This window comes from Glycine max, chromosome 16, assembly GCF_000004515.6.
Source record: "Glycine max cultivar Williams 82 chromosome 16, Glycine_max_v4.0, whole genome shotgun sequence".
NCBI lineage: Eukaryota > Viridiplantae > Streptophyta > Magnoliopsida > Fabales > Fabaceae > Glycine > Glycine max.
In genome coordinates, this window is record NC_038252.2 from 11711069 (window position 1) to 11731040 (window position 19972).

At 37.7% G+C, this 19972-nt stretch overlaps 1 protein-coding gene across 1 annotated transcript in view; it reads left to right on the top strand.

Annotated features, from left to right (window-relative positions):
* Positions 1-19754, top strand: part of LOC121173676 (uncharacterized) — a 36512-nt gene extending 16758 nt beyond the window's left edge. Inside the window, exons 3-4 of the mRNA XM_041010342.1 lie at positions 14175-14628; positions 19656-19754. Coding sequence (XP_040866276.1) covers positions 14175-14628; positions 19656-19754 — 553 coding nt within the window. The remainder of the gene's footprint in view (positions 1-14174; positions 14629-19655) is intronic.
* The last annotated feature ends 218 nt before the right edge of the window (positions 19755-19972 follow it).

Genomic DNA, 19972 nt, shown 5'->3' on the forward strand with positions numbered 1-19972 from the left:
AAAAAGGGGGGTGAACTTAGTAATTGGGATGCGCTTAGAAATCTTTCTCAGGAAGCGTCTGGGTAGCAAGCACCTCCCTTTTTCCCTATAAATAGGCGAGGAGGGATGTTTCAAAAATGTTCATGACCCCTAAGCTATGCATTTTGGCTATTTTGGATAAAAAACACATTTCCGCGAAGAAAAATCGAGTCAAAGTGCTTCTGTAACGCTTCCAAGACATTTCCATAAGCTATTCTGTGGAAATTCTTCAATGTTCTTCACCGTTCTTCGTTCATTCTTCGTCGTTCTTCGTTCATTCTTCGTCGTTCTTCGGTCTTCAACCGGTAAGTTCTCGAAATCGAATCTTTCAATTCATTCTATGCCCCCTTAGTGGTCCCTACTTGTTTTGTGTACTTTCACTTTCATTTCGCTTACTTTCAATTTTCTTTTCTTCCGTTTTTAACGTGCTTTAACCGTTTATTTAAGCCGTTATCTCGCCTAATAAATGATAAAATGAATTTCAACCGATCATTTGTGTTGTAATGTCGTTTCATCACTGTTAAAGCAAAATCTAACCGATCATTCACGCTGTAACCTCAGTTAAACCAAAAAAAGGTAAAATAATAATAAAATAATCAAAATATCTTTGAATAAAATAATCAAAAAAATCAATCGGACGTTTTTCTTTGGAAGTTTCCTTGAATGAATTGACTAATAACCAAAGTGAAACTAAGGCTAAAATCAACTCACAAATCAAGCTTTGTCCGCAAAAATCACTAAAAACCGTTTTAAGGTCCAACGCCTTAAACGATCCTCTTTGCTTTTATTGGTTAACATGGACCGTTCAAAAGCATAAAATCAACATGTAACTTTACCACTTTTGCAAGAACTACATAGGTCTGATTTCCTCATCGCAATTGAGGATACGTAGGAGCAAAAACCCCACTTTTGTCGACCACCCCAAGAGATCGTTAATGGTCCAATGCCTTAACGTTTCTCTCCTTTCAAAAGAATCAAAAGATCGTTTAATGGTCCAATGCCTTGAACGAATTTTGTGTGGTTAAAATCGATCTTGCGGAAAAAGATCAAAACAACTTAACCAACGTTTAGTTCTAAAAGAACTACGTAGGTCTGATTTCCATTGAGGATACGTAGGAGCAAGGTAAACACCCTTGTCGACTACAAAAAGATAAAAAATACAAAAGGCATACAAAGACATAAAAATGTAAAAAAGGGAAAATAAAACAAATCAAAGACATGATATTGCACACTTGGTTAAAGGTTATCGTCCCTTGTGACGGACGCATGAGGTGCTAACACCTTCCTCATGCGTAAAAATAACTCCCGAACCTTTCACGATTAAAGTTCGTAGACCACACCTTTCCGGTTTTTCCGACGTTTTCCTCAAATAAACATTGGTGGCGACTCTGCGCATTTTTCTCCCATGGAAGACGCACCCGTGAGTCTCGCGTCGCCCTCCCGCCAAAGGGTAGGTTGCGACAGTCGGAAACTCCACTAGGGACACTTTTTAGAGAGTTAGGTCTTCTAATCTCATGCAATATCATGACTTCCTCTTTTGTCAGTTTCCTTTTATTTCTCTTACGTTCTTATATATAACTCTTTGATGCTTTTAGTGTGTTTTTGAAATGTATGCATGAGATAGATATTTATTCATTTGATGCACACAAACACCAACACTATTTGGACACACGGTGAGTTGAAAAGGGGCCTTATTCCCGGGTCCATGGGAACATAAGGAGTGGAGGTGAATATGTGGTCATGCTGGGTCTCCGACTTGCTTGATAATAGCGAAGCCTCATCTAGAGTTTTTCTCTTTGATAACATATTGTTGCTGGTAGTCCCTACTGCCGCAATATGTTTTTCGAAGGGGATGATACCTCTAGAAACCATTAAGAGAGATATGACCACCTTGGGAATTATCACTAAAAGCCTTTTAGTTCCTCCCGTTTAGGTCCCTAAAATAGGGGCACGAAGCGAACACGCTGCGTGCGTTTTAAACACTGCCATGCATATAACCTAAATGTCATATACGCCTTTGCTGTATGATTATTTGAGGATATGCCCATGTTGTGTACATCCCCCTGTTGCACTTTTGCGCATCTGCATCATGTCGTCACGCATGCATTGTATGTTGGTCTCGTCTTTTGTCACGGGAAGCTGGAAGGTCCATATCACCTTCTTAACTGTACACATGGGGCATTGCGTCCCCAAATGCGCAAGTAAGAAGATATGATTTTTCGGTCTCTCGTGTCCGTAAATGCATTCATATCATGCACCGCATAAGCATCTCTTCATGGCATCGTAATGGACATATCGTTCCTGCATTTGTCACTTACCATATTCATGCATTGCATTTTGCATAAGTCACTTCATCACCATGCATCTGCATCTAACATGTTTTTGCATACCATTTGTTTTCATGTTTACTCATGCATGATCCTTGCATTTTCCTCTGCAAAACAAAAACAAAAAGGAAGCATGAAAATTCACGCTGCATTCTTAGTTGCATATGTTCGGTTCCATGAGCCAACCATGTTGGGATCATAAACCCATTTCACTTAAAAACAAAATGATTGAACATGGTACCTAATGCATGGTTAACTAAGATGTTTCTTCGGGCATCTCAATTTCATAATTACATTTGCCATACATAGCTTAAGTATGCTCGAGTCATTCATCTCTGTGAAATGTTGTCAAATTATTGGCAATTGAAATTGCCATTCCTTGGGTTATGGGGTTGAACCAAGCTCATGCTTTTATGAAAAAGGTTCATAAAGTCAATTTGAAGTATGGAAGTAACCATCATGCAAAAATTGGGGCAAAAGATGGATCAAGTTACATCGTTCCTTTGTCTACTGCCAAACACATTTAGGATTGTTGATGTCCATGTTACTTCCAGTTTCACCTTGACAAAGATGTCATGGACCATGTTGAAAATCTAAATTGATTCAACCCTATGTCTTGCGTAAAAATTCGCAATACTTCAACTGTGCATCATTCGCATACATCCATGCCTTTCATTGGTTGCATTGCTCATTGCATTCTTTCCTTGAAAAAAATGAACTTAATCATTGTTATCAAAAGGAAAGAACATGCTTTACAGTGCCCTTACCGAACCCGTGCTAGAGCTAGAGTAATGGGTGAAGTAGAGGAGGTGCAAAAGCAGATGAAGGCCAACATGGAGGCCATGAAAGAGAAAATGGCCACAATGATGAAGGCCATGATAAGCATGAAGAACATAATGGAAGCAAATGCGGTTGCAGTTGCCGCTACCAGCGCTGTTGCTAAGGTGAACCCGATGCCCCCATCTGGCCTCAACCGAATGAATCATCCAACCTCAGCTATGGTAGGCAAAGATTTGAGAAGTATGAGCGGCCCCTATTATGTGCAAATTCAAAACAAGCACGCCTTCCCACCATATGGCTTGCCTCCCAACTATACACCACCCAATGTGGCATACACTCCCAGTGAGGATGTCAATAACTCTGCTCCCATACTCATTGAAAGCTGACAACCTCAAACTGATAATGCACATGTCTCTCAACCCATGGGGGAGACACATGAAATGCCCCACCACAATCTAGCAGACATTGAGCCTTGCCTCGGATATGCCACTGAAGGGCAAGCAATTGGTGGTATACCCCTGCAAAACACTTTGGAGGGCCCTCAGTATCACCCACAACCACACCCCTCACATTCCACAACGGTTAAAAACCCTCATGCTATGGCAGAAATGGGAAAGTTGGATCATCTAGAGGAAAGGCTCAGGGCCATTGAAGGAGGCGAAGATTATGCCTTTGTTAACCTAGAAAATTTGTTCCTAGTACCCAATATCATCACCTCTCCCAAGTTCAAGGTGCCAGACTTTGACAAGTACAAGGGGACTACTTGCCCCAAGAACCATCTAAAGATGTATTGTCGGAAGATAGGGGCATACGCAAAAGATGAGGAACTGTTGATATATTTCTTCCAAGAAAGTCTTATTGGGGTAGCTGTTACCTGGTACACTAACTTGGAACCTTCCCGAGTTGATTCTTGGAAGGACCTAATGGTTGCCTTCGTTAGGCAGTATCAGTATAATTCTGATATGGGTCCGGATAGGATGCAACTATAGAACATGTGCAAAAAGGGGCATGAATCTTTCAAAGAATACGCCCAAAGGTGGAGAGACCTGGCAGCTCAAGTGGCACCTCTAATGACCGAGAAAGAGATTATCACAATAATAGTAGACACATTACCAGTGTTTTACTATGAAAAAATGGTGGGGTATGCACCTTCAAGCTTTGCGAATTTGGTCTTCGCCGGAAAAAGGATCGAAGTGGGTCTGAAAAGAGGCAAATTTGATCATCCTACTTTGATGAGTGAGAAAGCTGGGGCAAATGAAGAGGATGAGAATGAGGGAGAAACCCTTTCTATGACTGCCATTCCTACACGGTCAAATTTCCCATCAGCCCAACAATGTCATTACTCAGCCAATAACAGTCCCTCTCACCCAATAATCCACAAAGGCCATCCCTAAATCAACCACAAAGTCGGTCTACCGCACTTGCAATGATGAACACCACCTTTAGCACAAACCAAAACACCAACCAAAAAGGAATTTTGCAGCAAAAAGCCTGTAGGATTCACCCCAAATTCCGGTGTCATATGCTAACTTGCTCCTATATCTACTTGATAATTCAATGGTTGCTATAACCCCAGCCAAGGTTCCTCAACCTCCATTTTTCTAAGGATATGACTCGAACGCAACATTTGCATATCATGGAGGAGTTCCAGGACATTCCATTGAGCACTATATGACCTTGAAGCATAAGGTGCAAAGTCTAATTAATGCAAGCTGGCTGAAATTTGAGGAGAATCGCTTGTGAATCCTAACATTGACAAGCAACACCACACATGGGGCAATTTTGAAAGCTGTTGTTAGATGTCTCTAATGACTCATCAGGATTTTCAAGTTTATGCCATTATTGTAAACCACAGCTACAATGCTAAATAAAATGGATAAATTTGACATCTTTGTCCCTCATCCTCTCGTAATTAGATCTTTGCTTCCACTGGAATGTGGGCGCAAGCCATTGGTTTGTTTGGCTCTAGCGACCTGCACTCCTGAGTTTGGACTTCCAAGACTGTTCAATCAGAAATTACTCGTGCTACACATTTGGTGAGGGTGCCGTAAAACGACGAGTAAAGTTCAAAACAATAAGTTTCAAAATAAAAGAAAAAAAACATTTGATTGGCTGTGTCTCAAATAAAGTACAGACATTCATGTGACCTCATTTTATCATTCCTGAAAGTTTGTCTTTTTTGAGAGAGAATGTGAGTTATCAAAAATAGAAATCATTTGACTTAATCTGTCAATTGAAAAAAAAATCCTTCAAATGTTTCTTGTCCTTGAAAAATCATTTTTAAGAACCTGCACTATTTCTTCCTTGCAACAAGGTCATGAAAAAAGACAAGGTTGATACCTCAAAGCCCTACACTGGGGCAATAAGGGGCACTGTGCATAAGCCTCGAGCAAACCTAGGGAAGATAAAAAGTTCTCACCCGTCGATGTTTTTAAATGAAAAGAGGGTGACAAACTCTGGGTTTTCAATGGATTGATTAAATGTCAAATGACTCCATTGCCATCACTCCAAAATGGTTAAGTGTTTAAATCAAACAGAACATACACTCTGAGGGAGTTCCCAGAGAGATTTGCAAAGGATAGGATGAGGTTGCATGAATTATCACCTCTTTCAAAAGGACAGTCAATCTGTGTTATCCGAAAAAATCAAATCAAAATTAGAATCACAAAATAGGGAAAAAATGTCATGAGCATTGTACAACTTTCCATTACATCGCATTGTTGCATACGAAGTCCGCATTTACCACATTTCAAGATAAAGGTTACATGCATCTGGATCCCAAAAAATCATGTTAACTACATAGATTTCCTACATCTACTGTCCAATCATTTTGAATTTGGAATGACTGGCCCTCTCAATGAGTCAATCTCTTGCTTTCTCATAATGGTGGACCCTTGAGGACTACACGTCCTTAACTTCAGAAGGCTACATGCCCTCGCCTTTAGAGGGCTATAGGTCCTCACCTTCAGAGGGCTACACGCCCTCACCTTCTGAGGACTACACGTCCTCGCCTTGAGGACTACACGTCCTCGCCTTGAGGACTACACGTCCTCACCTTTAGAGGGCTACACGCCCTCACCTTAAGAAGACTACACGTCCTCGCCTTGAAGACTACACGTCCTCACCTTCAGAGGACTACACGTCCTCACCTTCAGAGGGCTACACGCCCTCACTTTCAGAGGACTACGCGTCCTCGCCTTCAGAAGACTACTGATGTGCCATTATTTTCTCCTATTTCTTAACCCTTTTTCGCACCATTTTAAGTGTTGATTAGTCTTAATTGTCAAATTAATTAGGCAGTTTTATTATTTGGGCCCATTCAGCTAATTTGATGTTTTTAATCTAATTTCAGGAATTAATGAAGCATTGGGCTTGAATCCAGAATTGGGCTTGGACTTGAAGAGGGCAGACTATTTTATTCTACAAAATTAGATCTTATCTTATCTTATCTAGATATTATTTAGATTTGATCTCATCTAGATATTATTTCATCTAGATCTTATCTTATCTTATCTTATATATATTTGATTTTATTTTATTTATGGGCTTGGATTTAAAACAGATTTGTAAGCTTTGGGGCTGGAAAACTATATAATAGCACCAAGGTTCTAGTTTAGCCCCCTCTTGTCCCTCTCTTCTCTTTCTCCTATTTTTGTTTTTTAGTTTTAGGTTTTTCTTTGAGACATTTTTTTCGTTTTGCAATTCCAGTAGCAATAAAATTCCGTTCTTCAATTTATAAGTTCATTATCTATTGATTAATGGAAGGCTAAGTCCCCAGCGTTGCTTTCTCTTGAGGATCAAGCGCAGTTCTCTTTGAGGTTTTATTATTACTGTTAAATTTTGTTCAGTTTTTCCTCTTCACTAATTACTCTAAATTTGTTGCTATTAATTCATGCATGTTTAGTGCTTGATTAATTGTCTCTGTGCTTAATTTACGTTCATGCTTAATGATCGTTTATGAGTAATTGGTGTATGTGTTGCTTAATCACATAATGAATGCCTTATGTTAAATTTCGCTTAGTAATTTAATTTAGGGTTGGATTAAGTGGTTAAACTGATAAAGGATAAATTCTCGCAACCTAGGATAAGAGACTTGCTTGTGAATCAAGGGGAAACAACATATTTTAATTCTGATATTTTTCTAATTCAATTTTACTCGCTATTTAATTTACAAAAACAAACAACCTCCCCCCCCCCCCCAATTTGTTACTATTTCCTACTATCTGTTATGAACATTTGGTTTATCATTGCTCATTGGGAAACGACCTAGGATCACTTCCTAGTTACTACATTTTAATGTTTATTTGATTCGGGTACGGCCTCGATCAAATTTGGCGCCGTTGCCGGGGAGCAGTGTCCAAAGGTTCATAATAGCTAGTGTCGTGTTAGTGTTTAATTCTTGTGTTAGTGTTGTTTTAGTATTGTGTTAGTGCTGTTTAGTACCTTGTTATTTTGTTTAGTGTGTGTGTTCTATTTTAGTTTTGTTGTTCAGCGCTTCCCCTGTTTCAGTTCTGGTGTTTGCTGTGAATAGTGCTTTGCGACGGATTTAGCAACCACTTTTGTTGAACTGGAGTTGTTATTTTTGGCTGATTTTTTTTGTGGTCACTTCTTTTGATCCATATTTTGTGGGAAAAATAGCTGGAGCCCTTAGTTTGGTCAGATGTGAAAGTTCCAAAAAAGTAGCAAATTTGATTTTTGTCACAACTTCAAACGGCCATAACTTTTGCTCCGGGTATCAGAATGACTATTATTATATATGTATTTGGGGTAGAAAAATAATTTCCCATGCGATAATAGTCGCTGTAGGCCGGCTGAGGTCTCCTTCTTCCAAAAATTGCAATTCTGTCAAAAGTTTTTTATTTTCCAAGTATTATTCTCTTATTTTTCTTAACTTATCATTTTTAGCTTATATAGTTAGACTTTGAATTTTCATTTGAAATTTTCTGTGCTGTCTTCTCATCATTTTATAAGGTTGCTCACAAAATTTCAAGTCATTTGGATATCATTTAATGGTAGCTGTAGTTCAAACCTACACTGTTACTTGCATAAGAAGCCAACTAGTTTTGCATGTTGAATGTAATGTATGACTAGAGGCAATCCATCTTACAACCCTTTGATCCTGAGATAGATAGGACATTTCATAGATTAGTTAGACAACATTTAGTACCTTTTGAGCAACCTGAGCATTTTGTTATTGGTGATTTTGAGCATTCTGATTTTGCACATTCTAAGAACATGGCACAACCTCCACCCCGTGAGAGGACTCTAAGGGAAATGGCTGCACCTGATTTCACCTACGAAAGCTTATGCATCCAATACCCTGATGAGAATGTCCCATATGTTCTTAAAACTGGACTGATCCATTTGCTTCCAAAGTTTCATGGCCTTGCAGGTGAAGACCCACACAAGCATCTGAAAGAATTTTATATTGTCTGCTCCACCATGAAACCACTAGATGTCCAGGAGGATCACATATTTCTGAAGGCCTTTCCACATTCTTTAGAGGGATTGGCAAAGGACTGGTTATATTACCTTGCTCCAAGGTCCATCACGAGCTGGGATGACCTCAAGAGAGTATTCTTAGAAAAAAAGTTTCGTACTTCCAGGACCACGGCCATCAGAAAGGATATTTCAGGCATTAGGCAGCTCAGTGGAGAGAGCCTATATGAATACTGGAAGAGATTTAAAAAATTATGTGCTAGTTGCCCTCACCACCAGATTTCTGAGCAGCTTCTCCTCCAATATTTTATGAAGGACTCAATAACATGGAGAGAAGTATGATAGATGTTACCAGTGGTGGAGCCCTTGGAGACATGACCCCTACTGAAGCCAGAAATTTAATTGAGAAAATGGTTTCCAACTCCCAGCAATTTAGTGCCAGAAGTAATGCTATTGTTATTAGAAGAGTGCATGAAGTAGCCACAAATTCATCCTCATCAGGCGAGACTAAGAAGCTTGAAGGTAAACTAGATGCCTTGGTTAACCTAGTAACCCAACTGGCCATGAATAAAAAATCTGCACCTGTCGCCAGACTCTATGATTTATGCTCCTCTGCCAACCACCACACAGACCTTTGCCCTTCTGTGCAATAATCTGAAGCAATTGAACAGCCTGAAGCTTATGCTGGAAACATCTACAACAGACCTCCTCAACCTCAGCAGCAAAATCAGCCACAGCAAAATAATTATGACCTCTCCAACAGGTACAATCTCGGATGGAGGAATCATCCCAACCTTAGATGGTCGAATCCTTCACAACAGCAGCAGCAACAACAACAGCCTTATTTTCAAAATGCTACTGGCCCAAGCAGACCATACGTTCCTCCACCAATCCAGCAGCAACAACAGCAACAGCCCCAGAAATAGCAAATAGTTGAGGCTCCTCCACAACCTTCCCTTGAAGAACTTGTGAGACAAATGACTATGCAGAACATGCAGTTTCAAAAGAGACCAGAGCTTCCATTCAGAGCTTAACTAGTCAGATAGGACAATTGGCTACACAGTTAAATCAACAACAGTCCCAGAATTCTGACAGATTACCTTCTCAATCTGTCCAGAATCCAAAAAATATGAGTGCCATTACATTGAGATCGGGAAAGCAGTGTCAAGAACCTCAACCACCAAAGGAACCTGCCCAACCTCACTCTACTCCAGAAAAAGATGATGCCAAAAATGAAAATGTAAAGAGTAAGTTACCTAACAGTTTCTATGTAGGTGACTCTAAAGAGAAGCAGCATATCCCTCTTCCATTCCCTCCAAGAGCAATTTCCAACAAAAAAATGGAAGAGACAGAGAAGGAGATCTTGGAAACATTTAGGAAGGTAGAAGTAAACATATCTCTGCTGGATGCAGTAAAGCGAATTCCAAGATATGCTAAATTCTTGAAGGAGCTGTGCACTAATAAGCGGAAGCTTAAAGGAAGTGAAAGAATTAGTATGGGCAGAAATGTCTCCGCATTGATTGGTAAATCTGTTCCCCAAATCCCTGAAAAATGTAAAGATCCAGGTACATTCAGCATACCTTGTATTATAGGGAACAGTAAGTTTGACAATGCCATGCTAGATTTAGGAGCTTCTGTTAGTGTGATGCCTCTGTCTATTTTTAATTCTCTATCTCTTGGTCCCTTGCAGTCAACTGATGTGGTAATTCATTTAGCTAATAGAAGTGTTGCCTATCCAGCTGGTTTCATAGAGGATGTCTTACTTAGAGTTGGTGAACTGATTTTCCCTGTTGATTTTTATATTTTGAATATGGAGGAGGGATTTTCTAAAGTATTAGTTCTCATCATTTTAGGGAGACCTTTTATGAAAACTGCTAGAACTAAGATAGATGTATATGTAGGCACACTATCTATGGAGTTTGGTGATATAACTGTTCATTTTAATATTCTTGATGCTATGAAACACCCATCTGAAGATCTTTATGTATTTCGTGTTGAAATAATTGACCATATTTTTGATGAATACATGACTGATCTTCATTCTAATCTGCATGCCTATCACTCTTCATGCATTGAATCTGAATTTGTACTTGATCATATGTATGAATTTGATGCTGAGAGTGAATCTGATTTTGATATTGATTACACGTTTGATGTTTTACCTCTTGAGATTGATTTTATAAAGTCAGATAGAACTAACCATGTTTTAGGAAGTACACATACTTCTGACTTTCTTTATGAGGTACAGGCTAAGAAACCATCTCTTTCTACCACTATCCAGCTGCCCACACCAGAATTGAAGCCTCTGCCATCAAATTTAAAATATGCTTACTTGGATGATAGTAAAAGTTTCCCCTGCCATTCATTAACCAAATGCTTGAACGCCTGGCAGGTAAATCTCACTATTGTTTCCTTGATGGTTTTTCTGTTTATATGCAAATCACTATTGCTCCTGAGGATCAGGAAAAAGCCACATTCACCTGCCCCTTCGGCACTTTTGCCTATAGGAGGATGCCTTTCGGCCTATGCAATGCCCCCTGGTACCTTCCAGCGGTGCATGATTAGTATTTTTAGTGATTTTTTAGAAAATTGCATAGAGGTGTTTATGGATGATTTCACTGTATATGGATCCTCTTTTGATGTTTGTTTGGATAGTCAGGAAAACGTTTTGAATAGATGTACTGAAACTAACCTTGTTCTAAATTTTGAAAAATGTCATTTTATGGTTGAACAAGGTATAGTTTTAGGCCACATTATTTTCAATAAGAGCATTGAAGTAGATCCTGCAAAAATTTCTGTTATTTCACAATTGCCTTACCCCTCTTGCGTGCGAGAGGTGCAATCTTTTCTTGGTCATGCAGGATTCTATAGGCGCTTTATAAGAGATTTTAGCAAGGTAGCCCTTCCACTATCAAACTTGTTGCAAAAGGAGGCACCTGATTGGACAGCCCCATTTGAGCTAATGTGCGATGCATCCAATTACACATTGGGGGTTGTCCTTGCTCAAAAGATCTCTTTACTTCAGCTTACTTCTTTTCCACCATGACTTAGGGAGTTTTTCTTTTCCTATCTCCTCCTTTACTTTTACTACATTTGTCCGATTCTATTTGATGGTTTAATTGCTTTTAATCTTTTACTTGTGCTACATTGAGGACAATGTGTTGTTTAAGTATGGGGGGGAGTGTTCTTTGGTTTTGGTTTTGCTAGTTTTGTTAATTTTGTTAGTTTTGTTGGGTTTCTAGTTTAATATTTTAGGTCAATTTTGTTTGCATGTATAACTTTGCATATTTTTCTTTGAATTATAGGATATGCTCAAGAAATGGGTAATTGTTCTAAAAATAAAAGTCTTTTGACATTTTGTGATTTGAAATCCTTGTTTTTCCTCTACATGTCATGATAGTTTTGAAAGATCAATTTGAAAGTGATAAGTTTACCTTTGTGAGAATTTGAGCCATCCATCATCATAATCTTTTGGTGTGTTTGGCCCCATTGATTGCTTGCACAATAGTTTTGGCTTGATTCTTGTTGATGCTTCCTAATTCACATGCATATTTGGAAATGATTTAGGCAATTTTGTTCTTATAAGCTTCTAGCCAAATGGACTTATCTTGAATTAATTCCTTTGATAGCCCCTTTGAGCCTATGTTCCCCTTTCTTTGTTTTGAAGCTCATTACAAGCCTTAAGTGGAAAAACCATGATATCACCTTACCCTTAAGGAATTTTGGAGCTTTGGAATTGTTTTGGGAATAAGCTGGGAATAAGTGTGGGGGGTATGTTTCATTGAAAGATATAATTTTTGGCCATGCTTAATGTTTTATTTTGGCCATGCTTGATGTATCTGTATATTGCCTAGTTCTTGCTTTAATCTTCAAATTCGTACTGTTCAAAAAAAAAAAAGAAGAAAAGAAGTGAAGTTGAATAAATGAGGTCTTGTTATGAGGACTTGATTTGGGAGCCTTGGTTGATTTTGTTGATATTAGAGGGTTTGGGTTTACTACTTGTGCTTAATTTCCACTTATTTCCCATTGCTCCTCTATTCCTTTGGGATTTAGCTACTTATTCCATATTTTTCCCTACCTTGTCCTTGGCCCCATTACAACCTTAAAAGACCTTTTGATCCTCATGTGCTTATGCTTATGGGTTGATTGTCAATTTTTGAATCTTGCCAAGTTTATGTGGTGTTGGTTTTCATGGGTGCTTTGAGGGTAAATAGTAGCCTAGACACTTGAGAGATAGAGTGTATATCTTGTGAGGCTTTATCACTTTTCATTCTTGAGCTGATTAACTATTTTGCCATGATTGGGTTACTTGGATGATTTTCACGAATGTCTTGACTCTTTGGATCTCTTCATGTTAGATGTTACCCATTCCTTTCATTCCTTGATGTTCATTGAGAAATATGTAAATTTTTTTGTTTGTCTCTCTTTGATACCCTTGGATTTTATTCATTGTTTCATTTTGCCCAGGAGTGCAAAAGGCTAAGTATGGGGGGTTTTGATGTGCCATTATTTTCTCCTATTTCTTAACCCTTTTTGCTCCATTTTAATTACTGATTAGTCTTAATTGTCAAATTAATTACGCAGTTTTATCATTTGGGCCTATTGGACTAATTTTGTGTTTTTAATTTAATTTTAGGAGAATTATAAGCAATTGTGCTTGAATCCAGAATTGGGCTTGGACTTGAAGAGAGCAGACAATTTTATCAAATCTTATCTTATGTAGATCAAATCTTATCTTATCTAGATTTTATCTAATCTAGACATTATTTCATCTAGATCTTATCTTATCTTATCTTATTTAGATTTTATTTCATCTAGATTTTATTTTATCAAATCTTATCTTATCTTGTCTAGATTTTATTTTATTTATGGGCTTGGACTTAAAACAGATTTGTAAGCTTTGGGGCTGAAAATATATAATAGCACCAAGGCTCTAGTTTGAGCCCTCCTCTTTCGTTTTTAGTTTTAGGCTTTTCTTCTTCTTTTAGACACTTTTTTGTTTTGCAATTCCAGTTGTTACTTTTCATTTTAGCAATAAAAGTTCGTTCTCTATTGATTAATGGAAGGCTAAGTCTCCAGTGTTGTTTTCTCTTGAGGATCAAGCACAACTCTCTTTGAGGTTCTATTATTACTATTAAATTCTGCTCCGTTTTTCCTCTTCACCAATTACTCTGTATTTGTTGCTATTAATTCATGCATGCTTAGTGCTTGATTAATTGTCTGTGCGCTTAGTTTACGTTCATGCTTAATGATTGTTTATGAGTAATTGGTGTATGTGTTGCTTAATCACATAATGAATGCCTTATGTTAAATTTCGCTTAGTAATTTAATTTAGGGTTGGATTAAGTGGTTGAATTGATAAAGGATAAACTCTCGTAACCTAGGATAAGAGACTTGCTTGTGAATCAAGGGGAAGCAACGTGTTTTAATTCTGCTATTTTTGAATTCGCATCTATTCGCTGTTTAATTTACAAAAGCAAACAACCCCCCCCCCCCAATTCGTTACTATTTTCCTACTATCTGTTATGAACATTTGGTTTATCATTGCTCATTGGGAAATGACCTATGATCACTTCCTTGTTACTGCATTTTAATGTTTATTTGATTCAGGTACAGCCTCGATCAAACTCCAACTAGTGGTTCTGTGTTAACTTCTAAGGTGTGTTTGGATTGTCCTGTGGAAATTTCTGGTAGAACCTTCTTGATTGATCTGATTTGTTTGCCTTTGAGCCAGATTGATGTTACTCTTGGTATGGACTGGTTATCTTCAAACCATGCCTTGTTAAACTATTTTGATAAAATTGTGGTGTTTGATGGTCCTGGAGTCAGTAAGGATATGATGTTTATCTCTGCCAACCAAGTTGTGACAACTTTAAAAGAAGATGCTCAAGTGTACATGATCTTGTCTAACCTAGAAATAGAGACAAAGGTTTCCATGTGTGACCTCCCTGTTGTCAGAGAGTTCCCTGAAGTCTTCCCTGAGGATATATCCGGTGTACCACCCGAGAGAGAGATAGAGTTTTCCATAGACCTAGTACCTGGTGCTAAGATTTTAGAAGGGGAGGTGAGCATTTGCTTGCTACACCTCATTCCCACATCATATAGTCACACTTTGTGCATGTCCTTCATGCATTACATGCCTCATGACACCTAAGCACACTTAGTGGAGAATCCTGGACTTGATCTTGAATTAGTGGGTTGAACCATAGCTAAAATTCACTAATCATAATTGGTAAAATTTTGGCTCCAAAATTTAGATCACTTTAATTGCTTCCTCTATCTTTTGGTTCGGTCAACTCACTTTAATTCCTTGTTCTTCATCTTATTCTCCATGTATATCCTCCATTGTTTTGTGGTTTGGTTCTGTTTAGAGTAGATTAAAAAAAAAATAAACCGATTAAATCTTAGATCTACACTTGTTCTTGCATTTCTATGGTTCAAATTTTATAGATCTACTCTTGAATCATGTTTTTGTGTTGATTTTAGGTTCTATCATTTTTCAGTCATAATCTTCTTGTGCTGAACCTTTGAATCTAAATTTTCTTCCAAAATATTGATTGAAAAAAAAACAAAAAAATATAAGTGTAAATCACTTAATCCATGTTTTCTTAGAGTCATGTTTAGTAATAATAATTGTCACATTATGTTCTAAGTTTGTGTTGAATTTTGATTTCGTTGATTGGATTCTAGATACATTTGTTCATGTATTCTTGTCATTCTTAGCCTATCTTTTGAATTTTGAGTCTAATTCATGCATGTTATTTAGTTCATAACATGTTCTAAATCAATTCCTTGAAGTAGTCTTGTTGTTGAACTTTGTTTTATTTTCTAAGTTTCCTATATGATGCCTATGAAGAAATTGAGTTGTGGTGCTGAGTTGTGGCTAGATTTGTGAATCAAAATAAGTCTTAAGCTCTCTTGAATTGTGTTATTCAAGACATTTGAGCATAAGCAAACACAAATTGCAATTGTCCAAGCCTTAAGCAACATAAACACTACTCTTGATTTCTAAGTTGAAATTGCTGGTGCTGGCAATTTGAACATACGAAATTGTAAAAATTATTGAGAATTGGTACTGTCAATGTTGAGCTGAAAGTCTTAATTAATTTTCAAGATATCTGAACCAAAATTAGAAAAAAAGAACCAAGTGATTTGGATAAAAGGAAAAAATAAGAAAAATCACACAAGTTGGCAAGAAAATTAGTGTCCAGGAAAAAAAAGTGAAAGGGAAGTGTGCTTGTTGGTTTGGCTACAAATTTGTTCTATAATTGGTACCTATTTTATACAAATATTAGTTCTGAAATTTCAATTTAAAATTATTGTGAAAACAAGTGCCAAAACTAGAGGTTTATTGAGTCTTTTTTTTAGTTTTTTTTACTCTACTCTAGAGCCCTTCTACGTTTCTCTTTGAGTCCTAGCTTGCTTTTATGTGCTTTTCATTGCTTTAATTGTTGAATAATCCTTGAAAATTTGTCTTGTTAAAACTCTATTAGTTTAGCTTTCATTTCATTTTTTGGTCTTTGGTTATTGATTGTCTCTTTGTTTCCTTGTTTGTGAGTTGCCATATAGGGAATTGGAAAGGAGGATTGGTGCCATCCCTTGAAGAATTTGAGTCAAGAAGCAAGGGGCCAAGCACCTTAAGAGCTATATGACTAAGAAGCACTCCAAATTGAGTGAATCACCAAAGAGAGCACAACCACCAAAATTGAGGGCTATTTTCTAATTTTGTAATTGGTAATTTACTTACCTTCATTGCTTTCAAATTTTGTAACAAAAAAGCCTTTCATTGGAAGTGTGTTGGGAGCCGCCAATAGGTTACCAAACTTCCATTTGTTTGTGTCATACCCTAATTTCGTTCGGGGACCATTGTTTGGTGGCATGCAACCTTCGCTTGACCGCCTCGAGGTACTTAACACCCATCGTTAGGTAATCCGTAAAGTTCCGCGACATTTCGGAAGTCAAAAAGAAGCATTGTTGCGTAATCCGTAAAGTTATGCAACATTTTGGAAGTCAAAAAGAGCATTGTTGCGTAATTCATAAAGTTTCGCAATATTCTGGAAAGAAAATGGATGTCGTTACGGAATCCATAAAGTTTCGTGAGATTTCAGAAAGAAAACAGCCAAAAACACAAAATGGGGGGGTGAGCTTATCAAGATAAGGGTGTAAATAGCAATTCTAAAAATCTAGGCCAACATTTTGGAAGTTGGGTTGCTTAAGAAGGAAGCAACTGGGCGGCAAGCTCCTCCACGTTTTTGAAAAATGGTTTCCGGGGCTTCCGTAATACTTCCGTAAAATTTCTGAAAACCTTGGGTAAACATATTTCACTTAACATTGGTGAAAGGGAAGAGAAAAAAAGATGAAAATCAAATCCAAAACACTTTCGTAACTTTTCCATAAAATACGAAAAGCGGGGTGAACTTAGTAATTCGGTGCGCTTAGAAAGCTTCCTCAAGAAGCCTCTGGGCGGCAAGCACCTCCCTTTTTCCCTATAAATAGGGGTGGGGGCTGTTTCAAAAATATTCATGACCCGTAAGCTATGAATTTAAACTATTTTGGGCAAAAAAACACGTTTTCCTGAAGAAAAATCGATTCGAAGTGCTTCCGTAATGCTTCCGTAAGTGATTATGTGGAAATTCTTCATCGTTCTTCACCGTTCTGTAGAAGCAAAGCTTCATGGTGAATCAAAGGTTTTTTGATGATAACAATGATGATAACAAAAGATGATGACAAAGGTGATGACAAAAAGCTCAAAGATCAATCAAAGAACAACTCAAGTGAATCAAAAACAATTCAAGAGTTCAAGATAAGAATCAAGAAGAATTCAAGACTCAAGAAGAAAGTTTAGAGTCAAGAATCAAGATTCAAGATCTCAAGAATCAAGATCAAGATTCAAGACTCAAGATTCAAGAATCAAGAGAAGGATTAATCAAGATAAGTATGAAAAGTTTTTCTCAAAAATTGAGTAGCACAGGATTTTTCTCAAAACATGTTTACCAAAGAGTTTTTACTCTCTGGTAATCGATTACCAGTAGCAAAATTGTTTTGAAAAAGTTTTCAAATTGAATTTACAATGTTCCAATTAATTTCAAAAAACTGTAATCAAGTTACAATGTTTTAGTAATCGATTACCAGTGCCTTTGAACGTTGAAATTCAAATTCAAATGTGAAGAGTCACATCCTTTCACATAAAAGCTTTGTGTAATCGATTACACTGATTTGGTAATCGATTACCAGTGATTATTTCTGCATAAAATCAAAAGATGTAACTCTTCAAATAGTTTTTGACTTTTTCAAATTGGTTTTTAAGTTTTTCTAAAAGTCATAACACTTCTAATGGTTGTCTTGACTAGACATGAAGAGTCTATAAAAGCAAGGCTTTGTTTTGCATTTTGTCATACCCTAATTTCGTCCGGGGACCTTTGCTCGATGACGTGCGACCATTCTTTGGTCCTCGTGAGGTGCTTGGCACCCATCATTAGGCAATTTGTGAAATTCCAGGACATGCCGAAAAACCAAAAAAATATTGATGCACAATCCGTAAGTTTCCGTGACACACCGGAAATCAAATGGAAGCATCGTTGCATAATTAAGTGAGGTTCCGTAACATTCCGTAAGTCAAAAAGGGGATGATTATGTAATCCGCAAGGTTCCGTAACGTTACGGAAAGAAAACAAGTATCGTTACGAAATTCGTAAGTTTCCGTAACTTTACGAAAAAAGAATCACCAAAAAACAGCAGAGGGGGTGTACTTAGTAAAAATGGGGGTGCAAATAGCACCCAGGCCCACTTGGGCCCTCCGGAATATTCCTCCAGAAGGCGGTTGCTTCTGGAGGAAGCAACCCTGCTCGCCTGGGCGAGCTGAGCTCGCTTGGGCGAGCTGGGCGGCAACCACCTCCCCTATTTTGCTATAAATAGGGGAGGAAGGCAAGAAGGAAGGGGTTCAGCCCCTTAGGCACTTCTCTCTCTTTCGAATTTGCTTGGAAAAATTGTTTCCGTGAAGAAAATCTAAGCCGAGGCGCTTCCGAAATGTTTCCGTAACGTTTTCCGTGAGGAATCTCGCAAAGGTTTCAACCGTTCTTCGACGTTCTTCATTCGTTCTTCATCGTTCTTCGATCTTCAACGGGTAAGTACCTCGAACCAAGCTTTTCGATTCATTCTATGTACCCGTAGTGGTCCGCATTGTGTTTCGTGCATTTTTATTCTCGTTTTGTTTACTTTTTATACCCCCTGTTGACGTGCTTAAGCCATTTTACTTAAGTCATTTCCCGCTTAACTTAAAAATAAAATAAATTTCCACCGAACGTTTGAATTGTATTATCCATTAACTTCGGTTAAAATAAATTCCGACCGTTCGGTCGTGCCGTAACCACGTTGGAAATCAAAAAGAGGTAAAAAATAATATAATAATCAAAAAGACATCTTTTAGTAAAATAAAGCGGAAAATCAATCGGACGTTTTCTCTTTGGGATTTCTCATTCTTAATCGAATTGATTAATAACTAAAGTGAAACTAAAGGCTAAAATCAATTCGCCTAGTCAAGCTCGTCCATAAAAATAGGCTTTTGAAGTTTGTCATTTCATTTTCTCACTAAGTAAAATGGATCATTTTTAAGGTCCAACGCCTTAAAATGATCACCTCTTAAAGTAAAAAAGAATCACTTGATAAAAAAGAACTACGTAGGTCTGATTTTCTCATCCCAAATTGAGGAATACGTAGGAGCAAAGGGAAACACCCTTGTCGACCACAAAAAGAGAAAATATAAAAAGGGTATGAAGGATATAGAGACATAAAAAGGGAACATAAGAAATCAAAGTCATGTTTGCACATTCGATTAAAGGCTGCCGTCCCTTGGGGCGGACGTGTGGGGTGCTAATACCTTCCCCGTGCGTAAATACATCTCCCGAACCTTTCACTTAAAAGTTCGTAGATCGCGTCTTTTCCGGTTTTTCCGACGTTTTCCTCAAATAAACGTTGGTGGCGACTCCGCGCGTATTCCTTTCGTGGAACACGCATCCCGCGAGTCACGCGTCGCCCTCCCGCCGAAGGGTAGGTTGCGACACAATCCAATATGGTCTTTTATTTTCATTTCAGGCATCCTTAAACATCTCAAAAAATCTACGAGAGGCTTTCAAGTTAAAAGCTTTCTTAATTTCATTCTCTTCCTCAGATCTCCAAGCCAATTTTCTCTAAAGTATCACAAAGTTATGAAATTTTACACAATTAGCAAAATACCAATTTAAAAATTTCAAATCAAATAAAACAAATCAACATTACTATCCATTTCAACCATTGAACTAATTCATTAAGACGTGAATAAATTACCTTAAAATACTAGAAAAAAAGTTCATGATGATCTTTTAGAATTGCTCATAGTGTAGGCCATGGGTTAGCAAATTGTTGCCTAATGG